Below are 15,309 nucleotides of genomic sequence, written 5' to 3' on the forward strand. Positions count from 1 at the left end.
AAATCATAAAAACCTTTGTAAATTCCTGTAATAAAACCTTCTAGTGAAAACACCACTTTCCTGCCACAAGCACTCACACAAAATCAGAAACATCCACGGTTACAGCCAGTGACTTAGGACCAAACTGAGGCCTACGTTGTTGAAACTCAAATTGTTCTTTGCCACATCACCCTAGGGAGTTTCAGAAACTGCTGCTATCGGAGGTAGCCGAAGTTGCTCAACACTCCAGTTTTAAGATAGTGCACAACTTTCATACATGTCGGATTGGGTTGACATTAGCTTATGTGAATACCGAAGAAGTGAGCTTAAAATTTATCTTTACATTTCAAAGACCCTTAAAGCTTCCATTACAACACTGAATTAATTACTAAAAAAAAAAAAATTCTTCAGTGCATCTGAGCATTTTTAGTGGGCTCCAGAATCTTACTGGGATCTTAAGATTTGTCAATAGGAAAGAAAGAATTGCTCTGCTCAGCCTGTCTTCCCTATGTTAACCGTGTGCCCCTTTCCAGTCTGAAATAGTTACCATCCCAAAGGCTAAAAGCAGAAATGAGACAAGTGAAATTTTAGAACCAAGAAAAACCCAAGCATACCTATAGCAAAAATTTCTCCACAGGCAAAAGCAGTAAACTTAACAATCAGTGCACAATTTGAAATCAACTTCTGGACGCATTCACCATCACAGAGACACTGACCTCCTCACGCAGACCTTCCCGCTCCATGTCTTAGGAGGTTCATGTTAAAAGACCCCAACGTGGAAATACAGCTCTCCTGAGCACTTCATATCCTTGAGAAAGAGTCCAGGTCCTAATACCTTCTGCACTCCTGTTTCCACACACACAGTGCGATCCTGTTTGGACACTGAGACAGAGGGGTGCTGTAGGTGGAGCTGTGACTACCAACCTGGAATCCAATTTCATGGACTTCAAAACTTATTGAAGACAATGTGTGCACACATATTTGTGCCTGTAGATAGATATTTTCTTAAATATTATACATAACACACATTAAGATTCACAACTGGAAAGGAAAGTCCTAAGATTGCTAACTACTGAAACACGAAGGTTTTTATCCTACGGTCTACTCACATAGAGTACATAATTCCTACCAGATAAAGATATTTCAAGACTGTTCTTTGTGGACGTGAGATTTTATTATCTGATGAAGGACCTGCTTTCAAGGAAACGACAGCAAATGATATTAGTGCTCTTACCAGCCACGAGAGAGCATCCACTGACACTAGCCATTGCTAACCAGATGACCTAGTCCACAGCCTGAGAAACCGGTTTCCCTCATGAAGGCCCTATGTTAGAGCTGTGACTGGCTACTCCCACTGAGTTCAGCACTAGTGACACACCGAGAAGCAGTTCTCTTTTGGAAGGAAGTCTGTCGTGACACACTGCTATTCTCTGTAGGTATGATGTAAGAGCCGTTCTCAGAATCTATTGAATCAGGAGCTACCTGTTCAATAGGAGTGGCCCGTGGTCTTGTTTATGACACCTATAAATGAAGCATTGTAGGGAGGAAAAGAGGAATGTTAGAACTTCAATCAGCTATGAAATGAAGTTGGTAAAAAGCTGTGTTGGCTGCTATCGCTCGATTGAGACCAGGAAAGTACATCTACACACCATCAGCCTGAAACACTAATTAACTGAAACAATCACCGCAACCAGGCAAGAAAATGTTCACTCAAACTTAACTGGAAAATTGCTCAGGTTTTTTGTTTGCAGGAGCTTTTCAGACCTGTGCTATGGGTGCCTCAAAGCCGTGCCAGATTGCTAGGTTCCAGGTCTGTTAGAGGCTCTTCAGAACATTTAATCCAATGATTGTGGGCTGCGGGCCCCAGAGAAGCCAAGCAGTTAAAATACATGCAAGCGGTTGTACAGTACAAGTCTACGTTCGTCAGCCCGAGCATCGCCAGACTAGGGAGGTTTCTACTGCAATCTTTCAGCTTTCCGAGAGAATCCGGAATTTTTAAATGAACTCACATTTTAAATATTGACAATAGACTCGTGTGTGTGTGTGTGTGTGTGTGTGTGTGTGTGCTCGCTGTGTTTTGTTACGGTTGTTTTCAGAACTGGGGAACTAAACCCAAGGCCTTGTGCAAGCCAACAAGTTCTCTCCTCCACAGGGCTGCATCCCAAGCCCACATCGCCAGGCAGGGTTTCTCTGTGTAACAGCTCTGACTGCCCTGGAACTCTCTCTGTAGACCAGGCTGGCCTCAAACTCACAGAGATCCACCTGCCTCTGCCTCCAGAGTGCTGGGATTAAAGGCATGCGCCACCACCTCCAGGTCCGACAATGACTTTAAATGTACAATCCCACTTCACCAGAAGCCTATCAGCTAGTCTCAGCCTCTAACACTGAAGGTTTAATACTAAGACGCTTCTCCAAAGAATATGTAACTTTCCAAGACCACAAAAAATTAAAATAGACTTAAATTCAATATTTTCATGTCTAAAGAATTTCAACTGAGCCGGGCGGTGGTGGCACATACCTTTAATCCCAGCACTTGGGAGGCAGAGGCAGGCAGATCTCTGTGAGTTCGAGACCAGCCTGGTCTATAAGAGCTAGTTCCAGGACAGGCTCCAAAACCACAGAGAAACCCTGTCTCGAAAAACCAAAAAAAAAAAAAAAAAAAGAATTTCAACTGAGACAGTTAAGGAAAATATATTTGACTACATTTACTAAGCCCACAAAAGTAAGCCTACTTTGTAGGTTTCATTAAATACATTTTTTTACAATATTTATTTGTTTATTTATTATGTATACAATATTCTGTTTGTATGTCTGCAGGCCAGGAGAGGGCACCAGATCTCATTACAGATGGTTGTGAGTCACCTTGTGGTTGCCGGGAATTGAGCTCAGGACCTTTGAAAGAGCAGGCAATGCTCTTAATCGCTGAGCCATCTCTCCAGCCCCCTAAATAAATATATTTTTTAATATTTTATTTATTTATTATGTATACAGTGTTCTGTCTGTGTGTATGCCTGCAGACCAGAAGAGGGCACCAGACCCCCTTACGGATGGTTGTGAGCCACCATGTGGTTGCTGGGAACTGAACTCAGGACCTTTGGAAGAGCAGGCAAGCTCTTAACCACTGAAGCCATCTCTCCAGCCCCCTAAATAAATATTTTATAGTGACTTAAATATCACGTTCTGATTAGTAAATTATTTTTTTTAAGTTCTTAATTTCTCTGGTATAATTTTCAGTGGAGGATATTTCTTTTTGTTTTTCAAGACAAGTTTTCTCTGTGTAGGCCTGGCTGCCCTGGATTGCAGTCTGTAAACCAGGCTGCCCTGGAACTCAGAGATGCACCTGACTCTGCCTCCTGAGTACTGGAATTAAAGGCATTTGTGCCACCACCACCCACCTGCAGAAGATCTCTTTTGTGCTTAAGTGGGAACCTGTTGCAGGGCTATATCTCACTTAGTAATATGGTTTTTAAAGATGTATTTATCTTTATTTTGTGTGGGGGGGTATTTTGCCTGCATATATGTATATGCACCATGTGTGTGCCTTTGTCCCTGGTATCCAGAAGATAGTAAGGAATCTTCTGCAACTGGAGTCACAGATGATTAGAACCTGACATGTGGGTGCCAGGAAGTGAACCCAGGTCCACTGCAAGAGCAACAAGTACCTCTAATCACTGAGCTGGCTCTCCAGGGCCCCCTCCCCTTCTCAGATGGAGTTTGACTTTGTAGCCCAAGCTGAACTCCAACTGACAATCCTCTACCTCCCAAATGCTGGTCATGCAGATGTGTGAATCCACATCTAGCAGACAGAATAGCAACAAAAGAGAATGTGAACAGAATCTGGGATTTTTGCTACAGTAAAGTTAAAGACTACATACAGTGCTGGTTGGTTTGTATTCTTATTACACTACTTCAAGATGACAACTGTCATTTGGTACTAACAATTTCCTCAAGACTCTTAACTCATACTATTTCTAATTGACTCATTTAGTATAATTTTACCAACAAAACAAAATGAAAAAAACAAGAAAAATCATTATTTGTATTTTTTTTTTAAAAATTCCTGCTGGTTGGTGGTAGTGCATGCCTTTATACCTAGCACTTGCGAGGCAGAGGCAGGTGGATCTCTGAGTTTGAAGCCATCCTGGTCAGTAGAGTGAGTTCCGGGACAGCCAAGTATACACAGAGAAATCCTGCCTCAAAAATAAATAAATAAATAAATAAATAAATTTCTAACAACATCTATTAACAAAACCTTTATCTGAGAGGAACTCACATAAGATTTCATGGAAAGAGAAGCACTGGGAGGCTTGTAGAGGGAAGAGTCACTCAAGCACATAAGTAAAAAAATACTGCAAAAGATTTAAAAATCCATGGGGTGGGTGACATGGCTCATCAGGTAAAGGAGCTTGCTGCCAAGCCTAGTGGTTTGATCCCTAAGACCCAAACGGGGGAATGAGAAACAGACTCCAACAAATTGTCTTCTGACCTCCACATGTGTATTGTGGCGCTCTCTCTCTCTCTCTCTCTCTCTCTCTCTCTCTCTCTCTCTCTCTCACACACACACACACACACACAGAGAGAGAGAGAGAGAGAGAGAGAGAGAGAGAGAGAGAGAGAGATAACACATTAAGTAAATATAAATAAAAATTTTAAATCTGACTCACCCTTTCTATAAGAATTTCGATTGTTGAAAAAGCAGAATTCATGAAGCCAAAGACATCAATTTGAAGTAAGTACTTCAGAATCTGAAACTCTGCATCATGTTCTATTGGTTTAGAAATAAAACATATCACCATGTGCTCTGTTATTTCCAAATCTACTTTCTTCTTCAGCCGATGAACTGGAACAGATAACCATTTCTTACCTTGTTGAGAAACCAGCTGACTACCAAGCAAGGCACCTTCCACAGAGCTGTCAGTGTCCGCCACAGCAGGCCCTTCAGGGTCCTCCCAGAATTCTGAATCTTCCTCATTTCTTTTTGAAGATGAACTTTTGGAATGTGTTTCCTCATGGACGCTCACAGGTAACTCTACTTCAGAGGCCGTATCTACAAATACATAGAAGGAAACATCTTTTCTAAAAATCCTTGCTTCGTCATTGGCTCCTTTTATTTTCTGGAAAGTTATTGTTGGAAACAACGTGGTCAGTATGACACGACACTGGAGAAAATGCACAAAACATTAGCTGTGGCTTGTACCAGTTCTCAAAGTAGTGTGGCAAACTGACCACAAGTTTTTGGCTTAAGTAACAGAATTTGTTCTGTTAGACTTTCTGAAGTCAAAATCTTAAAGCCCTATTTGCAAAGTTGTGTTCCTTCTGGTAAACTTGAAAAAACAACCTCTGAAGTCCTGTCTGCATGTGAGACAACATGCCCACGGGGCTGGAGGAAGACAGGCCTTGAGGGGATGGTATTCACACGGTGCGTCCTTTAGATATTGACCAAGGAAGATCAAAAATAAAAAAAAATAAAATAAAAGTACTGTATTCAGTTCTACTCCACACACGTATGGGGGGGGTGTCCTAAAAACTGTGTTCAAGCAAGCAAACAGATTGTTTTAAAAAAATTAAAACATGGGAAAAATTTAAAAATGAAACCAATATTTCATAAACAAACAGAGGAGAGTGACAAGTTCAAGATCAGCCTGGGTGATCTAGCAAGACCCAGGCTTTAAAAAAGGAAACCCAGAAACTAGTGAACATCAACACTTTTTCTTCTGCTGTATAAGCTCATGATTAAGAATAATAAACAGGTCCCATTAAGGTTCCATCCCTTTCCAGGCAGTGGTGTCACGTGCCTTAAAAGCACTCGGAAGACAGAGGTAGGTGGAGCTCTGTCACAGAGAAACCCTGTCTCAAAAAACCAGCCCTCACACTCACCAAAAAAAAAAAAATGTTTAATTCCTTGGGCTGATCAAGATGGCTCAGGGGGTAAAGGTCATTGCAGCAAAATTTGACAACCTGAGTTCAAGCTCCAGGACACACACAGTGCAAGGAGAGAACTGATCTTGAGAGACTATCGCTCAGCAGCTAAGATCATTAGCCTTTTCTTCCAAAGGACCCAGGGTTCAATTCCAGCACCCACACGGTAGCTCACAACCGTCTATAACTCCTGTTTCAGGGGACCTGACACTCTTACACAGACATGCATGCAAGCCAAACGCCGGTGATCATAAATTACAAATAAGTAGGTTTATTTAAAAAGAGAGAGAGAGAACTAACTCTACAATTGTTCTCTGATCATCACAGATGCACCATGACATATGCATACAAACACAGACACACATACACATAAATAAAAACACACATTTTTAAACTAAATAAATAATTTTTTAAAAAAGATTTCATTCCTGGGGCTGGGGAGATGGCTCACTTGCTGCATTTGCAGAGGATCCAGGTTCAATTCCCAGCACCCATATAATGGCTTACAGCCATGTGTAACTCCAATTTCAGGGGATCCAATGCTGGTTTCTGGTGGTACACAAACATACCTACAGGCAAAACACTCACATAAATAAAATAATAAAATTAATTAAATAAAAAAGATTTCTGCCAGGCATGGTAGTACATGTCTTTGATCCCCACACTAAGGAGGCAGTGGCAGGTGAATCTCTGAGTTTGAGGCCACCCTGGTTTACAGAACAAGTTCCTGGTCAGCAAAGACAACACAGAGAAACACTGTCTCAAAAATAAAATAACAAAACCGTTTCATTCCTGTTAGAAACATGCACCCAAAAAGATATAATATGCAGACATCACTCAGTGAAACAGATTTTGCTTACTTTATCTGTTAGATAACCAGGGAGTCTGAATGGCCAAAATTATTTGCAGTGTCTACAGGATGCTAATATTGGTAGCTAATTCTATCTAATAAATAGAATAGTTACAACAAGAAAAGTCATACTAGAGTTTACAGTAATTGATTTCCAAAACTGAGCCCACTAGATCATGTTCACCATTAAATATAAAATCCACAATCACTCAAGATTTTTATTGTGTGCATGTGTGTGTGAATGTATGTGTGCCACAGCATGTGTGTGGAGGACAGGGGCCTTTTGCAAGAGTCAATACTTTGCTTGTACCTTCTGAGACCTGGAGATCAAACATTTACACAGAAAAACGGCAGCAACACTAGGTTATTTAGAAAGAAGGTTGAAAATGATAAGGTGCCGGCTCATAGGAGCTCACAGAGACTGAAGCAACAATCACGGACCCTGCATGGGTCTGACCTAGGTCCTCTGGATGTACGTCATGACTGTATAGGATGGTGTTCTCGTGGGACTTCTAACAGTAGGAGTGTGTATGGGGGTGTCTCTGAGTCATTTGTCTGCATTTGGGACCCCTTTCCCACTACTGGGTCACTTCATTCAGCCTTGATCGGAGGGTTTGTATGTAGTCTTATTGTAACTTGTTATGCCATGTTCAGTTGACATCCCTGAGAGGCCTGCTCTTATGGGTTTTTTTGTTTTAAGGGAAATGGAGGAGGAGTGGATCTGTGGGAGAGGGGGGAAACTGGAATGAGTGGAGGGAGGGAAAACTATAGCTAGAAAGCAATATATGAGAGAGAAATGACTGTGTATGTATTTGGGTATGTGTGAGTGTGTGCAGGTGGAGGCCTGAGTGGACATCTTTCATCTGCCTCAGTTTCTCTGTACGTTATTTACTGAAGCAGGTCTCTCACTGAATGGAGCTCCCCGGTCCCAGCTAGTCTATCTCATCAACTTGCCCCTGCAACCCTCTGCCTCTGCCTTCTGGGTGCTGAGCATACAAGCAGCCACCATGCCTGCCCTGCTCTTCATGTTTGGGGAGAATCCAAATTCATCCTCACGCTTATGCAGCAGGTGTTTAGTACACTGAGCCATCTCCACGGGGCAAACATGAACCTTTTTATCTGATTGGTACTTATGAAAATTAACCATTTGGGGCTGGAGAGATGGCTCAGTGGTTAAGAGCACTGACTGCTCTTCCAGAGGACCTGAGTTCAATTCCCAGCACCCACATGGTGGCTCACAAGCATCCGTAGTGACATCTGGTGCCTTCTTCTGGCCTGCAGGCATACATGCAGGCAGAACACTGACATAATAAATAAATAAAAGTCTTTTAAAAATCATCTTAACAAATATAAATCTTTTCACACCAACCTGACAGGCTGTACGTGCCCTCCAGCGTCATGGGCTCTTCCACGCTCTCAGCGGCAGAATTTTCAGTGGGGAGCTTTTCAGTTTTGTCACTTTCAGAGATATTATCTTGATCCAGCGTCTGTGTGGAGAATGGTAATTCTGTGTCCTCTGGCAGACTCTGGAAGCTCCAAGGGTTATAGAAGAACTTCTTCAGATACTGCATAGAATCGGAACCATCTGTCTTCTCCAAAGCGCTTTCCTTACCTGTCTGATCTTCTGTTTCCACAACAGTTATCATTCTGCTTTCTTGTTCCTTTCTGGGCTCAAAATCATTTGCTATAGGATGTTTGTGGTTCTTGGCCTCACCATCTTCACGTTTCCCATCATCTGAAATACTTTTGTCTTCATCGGCATATGCAAAGCCGAGAATACCAAAACCAAAATCAAACCAATTTGGTCTGGGAATTGAGCTGTCATTGATGACCTTATCTTCCTTGTCTGCTGACACTTCTCTGTATGGAGCTGAGGCTTCTTCATCAGCTGAAACAGAATTGGGAACATCTTGTAATGACGGATTGTGTTCTTTGGACAATAACTCAAGTCCTGTGTCCTCCTCTCCAAAACATGGAGCTGGGGCTTCTTCATCAGCTGAAACAGAATCAGGAACATCTTGTAATGGCAGATTGTGTTCTTTGGACAATAACTCAAGTCCTGTGTCCTCCTCTCCAAAACCTAAATAACTTGTAAACCCACCACCAAACCATCCCGTGGCTTGAGGCTTGAGGGTGTTCTCTGACTCAGACACTAGCTCATACTGTTCCTCTGGGACTGGACTGAATTCTGGTGTCTCTGAATCAAACGGGGCTTCGGGATCTTGCTCAGGCTCCACTTGGGGTTCTCCATTGTTTACTTTCTCTGGGTCCTTCTCCTCCTCCACTGTTAATTCTCCAGTTTGAGATGAGCTTTCTTGGGTGGGTTCAGAATCTGCTTTAAAAGTCTGCTCTTCAGCTTCTTCTCTCCCCAGTCCAAACCGTCCTTGCATTTGAGGCAAGTCATGGTCCATGCTGGAAGTGAAACCCTGCTCCCCACTGCCCGTACTTCCAGCCTCTTCCAAGTCCTTATGCTCACTGGAAATCTTGAACTCTTCACGGGTTTCTGATGCCGAAATTTGGTCTTCAAACAAAGTCCCTTCAGAAGCTGCATAAAAGTCAAGTTCTGGCTGAAAATCACTTTCATATATATTATAGTTTTGGTCTTCATATTCTTCATATGGGTACATATTTCCATCACCATCGCTGTTCAACTCACTATGCTCACTTCCAAATATGTAGCCTTCCCCAAGAAGACAAAGAAAGTCAGATTCCTAAAAGAAAAAGAAGTCATAAATACCTCTCGCGAAACATTTTGAGATAGCAGACTGTAACCAGGTGTGTTGTTTCACACCTATAATCCCAGCACTGAGGCGGCAGAGACAGGCAGATCTCTAAGACTGAGGCCAGCCTGGTCTGCAGAGGGGTTTCCAGGATAGTCAGAGCTACACAGAGAAACAAAAATCATACAAGAGCACTTATTGCTCTACAGAGGACCTGAGCTCAGTTTCCAGCACCTACATCAGGTGACTCTCATTCCCTGCCTCTAACGCCAGTTCAGGGGATCTAATACCCTCTTCTTGCTTTCCTGGGCATCTGTATACATGTGGCATACACTCACACAGACAAACAAAAATAAATGTTTTGTTTAAAAAAAACTATTTCAAAAGTAAAATAAAGTAAAAGGATGACTATGATTTTCCCAAAATATATACAACTACCTTAACCCCAGAGTAAAACCTAAAATCAGGTCTCTGAATCTCAAATACATGTACTGATTTCCAAGGACTAATGATATAAACTTAAATGAAAACTCTTAGAGGATGCTTTATTTGTTATCAAACAGCTGAAAAGCATAGATTATTAATGCTTTGAGTATATTCCACATATAAGTTCTGATGAGAAGGCATACACATGGAGTAGCTACAAAATCCGGCGCCTCCTAAGAATGTGCTAAGTGAATGCACACATTTGTGCAGTGATTTCAGGGCACGGGCTACATAACTTAAATGTGTTTCCCTAAAAGCATATACAGGAAACTTAATGCAATCGTCATAAGAGATGGCCCCTTGTCGTCAGTAATTTTATCATTATCACTGGAGTGGGCACATCATCCCAGGAATGCTTCCATCCCAGGGGTGGGCTCAGCCCCTACTCTGTCAGGCCTTTGCTCGCTCACTTACTTTACTGCTACCATCGGCTCTCACATTTGGGTTGTTCAGAAGGTAAAAGTGCCTACCACCTAAGGACCTGATCATCAAACCCACATAGTAGGACAGAACCAACTCCAGCAAGTTGACCTCTAACCTCCATACATGGACTGTGGCACAAGGACACACACATGTACACACACACACACACACACACACACCCGCACACATATGACTAACGTTGAGCACAAGTATACCATGATGTCCATGCAGAGGTTAAAGGACAAATTTGTAGAGCTGATTGTCTCCATCCTCCCACGGATCAACTCAGGTCATCAGGCTTTGTGGCAAAGCTCCTTCACTGGCTCAGTCATCTTATTACTGGCTCCAGTTTTTTAATTGCACACTAATTATAACATCCCCCCAATCTATATAGAGTGGTAATTGTCTCGCAAAAATGCACATAATGACTGCACCGAATCTGCTGAATTTAGACAAATCCACTTCCTTAGCATCACTAGAATGTAGGCGAAGGCTGCTTGTTTCTTTCTTGGGACGCCCAGACCCGAAATAATCACACAGAAACTATATTCTGCTTGGCCTATTAGCCCAGGCCTTTGGTTAACTAACTCTTACATCTTAAATTAACCCATTTCTATTATTCTGCATTTTACCACGAGGCTTATGGTTTACCAGTAAGGTTCTGGGGTTTCTTTCTCCTTTGGCAGTTACATGGCGTCTCTTGGACTCCACCTATTCTCTCTCTATATTTCTGTTTGTATTTACCACCTGCCTTTATTCTGCCCTGCCATAGGCCCAAAGCAGCTTCTTTACTAACCAATGGTAATAAAGCATATTCACAGCATACAGACAGGAATCCCACATCACTGGAATCTAGGAAAATACTCCAAAAGTTTCTTGAGAAGCACTAAAGATTTAAGCCGGCACCTACAGAGTACGAAGAAACCAGCTAGAAGAAAACAGTGTGGTGTGTTCTACCCAGAGAGAGTCCCTTCAAGTGTCTAGGCTAAGAAAGAGTTGGCACATTCTAAGAACAACCCCAAAGCCAGTCTATCCAGGGGCATGTGTGGCTTATGGGAGGAGGGGAGCATACGACAGAAACAGGGCACAATCAGGATCTGTGAGGCCAGGGATGGAGTCTGAGCTGTATGCCAGGGCCAGTGAAAAGCCATGGAAGGTATTTAAGGAGAGGAATGATATGACCTGATCATTTGCTTTTGTTTTCACAAGATCCATTGCTTTTTGAAGAATGAACTGGAAAGGAGCAAAATAAAGTCAAGCAGTTAGAAGGCTACTGTATTCAGGTCAAGAAGTGATGATGCCTGGCCAGGGAAATGGTTTGGTGAATAAAGGCGATTACTGTGCAGCCTGAGGATGTCAGTCCCATCCCTGGAGTCCATTTAAGTCCATTTAAGAACTTACTCCTCAAAGTTGTCCTCTGACCTCCACAGGTGCTCTGTGGCAATGACTCTTCCCCTTACTATGCACACTAAGCACAATAATAATGCCGGGCGGTGGTGGCGCACGCCTTTAATCCCAGCACTCGGGAGGCAGAGGCAGGCGAATCTCTGTGAGTTCGAGGCCAGCCTGGTCTACAAGAGCTAGTGCCAGGACAGGATCCAAAGCTACAGAGAAACCCTGTCTCGAAAAACAAAACAAACAAAACAAACAACAATAATAAGATAAAATTGCGAAAAAGAGAGATGCCGATGCCTTGGGCATACAGAGTGGACATACAGAGAAGAGAATGTGCTACAATACAGCAGAGATAGAAGTGACAGGACCAAGTATCCGACAGGAAGTGGACAGCTAATCCCAGTGCCAACAAAAGACAGTGTGGAAGCAAACAGTCTTATTTTGCCATGTCCTTACTTGTGGTAAAACCTAGAATCTGAGTTAAACTGGCAAGTCAAATCCATATATTGAAATATCAGTTTGTGATTCCTTTTGTTTTTTAATTACATATTTTATTTAGAGTATGTTGTGTCTCTCCAGAATTCACTTTTCGAACCCCCATACTCTATTGCCTGTTAATTGCTCAGAAAGCAAAGTCTTTAACTGTGCTGTTTTTTCTAATTGTATTCACATACCCAAACCATGCCAAGAACAAGTTCTTTTTTATTTTTTTATTTTATTATTAGTAGTATTAGTGTTATTTGGTTTTTCAAAATAGGCTTTCTCTGTGGCTTTGAGGCCTATTCTGGAACTAACTGGCCTTGAACTCACAGAGATCTGCCTGCCTCTGCCTCCCAAGTGCTGGGATTAAGGGCTTGCACCACCACCACCACCTGGCCAAGAACAAGTTCTTTTTTTTTAATTTATTTATTTATTAAGGATTTCTGCCTCCTCCCCGCAACCGCCTCCCATTTCCCTCCCCCTCCCCCGATCAAGTCACCCTCCCTCATCTGCTCGAAGAGCAATCAGGGTTCCCTGACCTGTGGGAAGCCCAAGGACCGCCCACCTCTATCCAGGTCTCCTAAGGTGAGCATCCAAACTGCCTAGGCTCCCCCAAAGCCAGTACGTGCAGTAGGATCAAAAACCCACTGCGATTGTTCCAGACAAGAACAAGTTCTTAAACCGGGCGGTGGTGGCGCACGCCTTTAATCCCAGCACTCGGGAGGCAGAGGCAGGCGGATCTCTGTGAGTTCGAGACCAGCCTGGTCTACAAGAGCTAGTTCCAGGACAGGCTCCAAAACCACAGAGAAACCCTGTCTCGAAAAACAAAAAACAAACAAACAAACAAAAAAGAACAAGTTCTTAATAACCATTGTTTACAGTCACTGAAGAAGGCACACAACCAATGACATTTATTCCAAGGAAGCCATTTTGCCAAGAAACTTTTGAATCAGTTAATAGCTGAGAATGAGCTTACTCACCTTAGTTGGCATCTCGACTTCTTCAGATATGAACACCTCTTCAATCTGGACTGCATCTCTGGGGAAAAATCCAAAGTCCTTTCCTTTCTATCAAAATGGAGAGCAAAGTTATAAAGGAGAAGTGATTGAAGCAGTCATGACTACTGAGCCTCAGTTCTCCTTGTGACCTTGACTTCTAGCTACAAGAAATCACAAATCATCAATTGGCTCTCTCTCTCTCTTTTTTTTTTTTTTGGTTTTTCGAGACAGGGTTTCTCTGTGGTTTTGGAGCCTGTCCTGGAACTAGCTCTTGTAGACCAGGCTGGTCTCGAACTCACAGAGATCCTCCTGCCTCTGCCTCCCTAGTGCTGGGATTAAGGGATCAATTGGCTCTCAAATGCCATCTAAAATCACGAGTGGGGACTGGGTGTGTAACCAGGTGGAGGAGTACTTTCTCAGCATGCACAGGGCCCTGGATTCAAGCCTCAGCACCAAACAAGCAATAACAACAAAGAGAACACGGGCTTGGCCTTAGCTTTTTGCTATTGGACAGAATAATATAAACTTAAGGGCACAATGACCCACACTGAAAATGCCCCTGTCGAAAATGGACTATATACTCTTAATATTCTCGCGCTCTCTCTCTCTCTCTCTCTATTCTTTTATCTTTAAGATTTATATATTTTTATTTTACATGTATGGATGTTTTGCTTGGAGTGCCTGTGGGAATCAGAAGAGGCCATCAGATCCTCCAGAACCGGAGTTATAGACAGTAGTGAGCTGCCATGTGGATACTGGGAACCAAACCTGTGTCCTCTGGAAGTATAGCAAGTGCTCTTGACCGCTGGCCATTGTTCCAGCCCAACCTGTCCCTTATTTCCTAAGGACCTTCTTCTCTCAGGTTCTGCAGATTTACACTTTTTTATCTGAGATATCAAAAAGTCACAATTCAGGTGACAGCTAAGGAAGACTCCGGAGGATGTGACAAAGTTGGAGTTTTCAGTGTGTCACATTCAAAAGAGGATTTAAACTCCCAGATGTATCTCTCAAGGTAGCTAAGGTCTGTGTGTCCCCAAGCGAGGATGCAGTTCCTTTTGGCTCCTGTCGACTTTTCTGGGCTAGCCTGGTAACAGAGTCTTTTGACCCAGTTCAAGCACATGTAGGATGTCCCCCAAGAGTGAAGTCACCACTCAACTACTCGTGGCTCTTCTTACACCTGTTAAGGTTTCACAGATATTTTTCTGTCTTCTGATTGATCTAACACCATCACACATTAAACATGATTCTGCTAGCTCTCGTTAGTTACAATACATAGTAAGAGCAATAGGTATTCCATAGTACATAGACTGTTTAGAAATGGCCTAGGAGTCCACAGTATGAGTCCTTAATGGTTGTAAGCATGACTATCCATCTCTATTCGTGTTAGCAAAAACGCAGAGAAGCAATTAGACTAAACATTTAATGTAACACCAAACTAAAAGCAACTGAGACTTCACTCGGACTTTTATCCATTAAATGCTGTTTTATGTAGAATTATCATTTTCATACTTAGTAAACAAACAAAAAAGATTGTTCTCTTGGCCTCTTATGATTATACTATGTCATTTTCTTATACCTGCATCAGATTTCTGTGATGCATTGAAAACACACTAACAGTTATTTTAAAGCCATTCTAGGCAGTAAAAGAGTCCCAATAACTGCAGACCAGGGCAAATCTGGCCAGTGGCAAATATTTGGTTAAACTTCCCCTGGTGGGAAGAGAAAAGTTTCAGATACATTCTGTGCCTTCAGACTGATATGGTGTTGCACACCAGCAACATTGACACTCGGGAGGATCTGGCATTCAGGCTCAGCTACATTGGGAGTTTATGGACAGCCTGGCCTATATGAAACTCATTGCTCATTCAGACAGTGAGCACAGAGACTGCACTGGGGAAGAACCTGGTACATACACAATATGGGAGCACTGTGGGACTCTACCAGATTGGTCATGTCTGGTGAGCTGGGAAGAAGACTCATTTATCATAGCATGCCGTTATTACAAAAAACATAATACATAGCAGAGATATAAATCTTTTCAATCAAAAACATTCATTAT

At 42.5% G+C, this 15,309-nt stretch overlaps 1 protein-coding gene across 11 annotated transcripts in view; it reads right to left on the minus strand.

Annotated features, from left to right (window-relative positions):
• Window positions 1-15,309, minus strand: part of Mia2 (MIA SH3 domain ER export factor 2) — a 70,886-nt gene that overhangs the window by 50,001 nt on the left and 5,576 nt on the right. For 7 of the 11 annotated variants that reach the window (XM_075948366.1, XM_075948363.1, XM_075948365.1 and 4 more), the window contains exons 3-6: window positions 13,233-13,319; window positions 8,118-9,459; window positions 4,844-5,026; window positions 4,644-4,744 (exon numbers count right to left, since the gene is read on the minus strand). In XM_075948366.1, the coding sequence (XP_075804481.1) occupies window positions 4,644-4,744; window positions 4,844-5,026; window positions 8,118-9,459; window positions 13,233-13,319 (1,713 nt within the window). Of the gene's footprint in view, window positions 1-695; window positions 864-1,423; window positions 1,501-4,643; window positions 4,745-4,843; window positions 5,027-8,117; window positions 9,460-13,232; window positions 13,320-15,309 lie in introns of those variants that run through there. The other 4 variants (XM_075948373.1, XM_075948374.1, XM_075948369.1 and 1 more) reach the window with 2 other exon arrangements.

Source organism: Microtus pennsylvanicus, chromosome 14 (assembly GCF_037038515.1).
Source record: "Microtus pennsylvanicus isolate mMicPen1 chromosome 14, mMicPen1.hap1, whole genome shotgun sequence".
NCBI lineage: Eukaryota > Metazoa > Chordata > Mammalia > Rodentia > Cricetidae > Microtus > Microtus pennsylvanicus.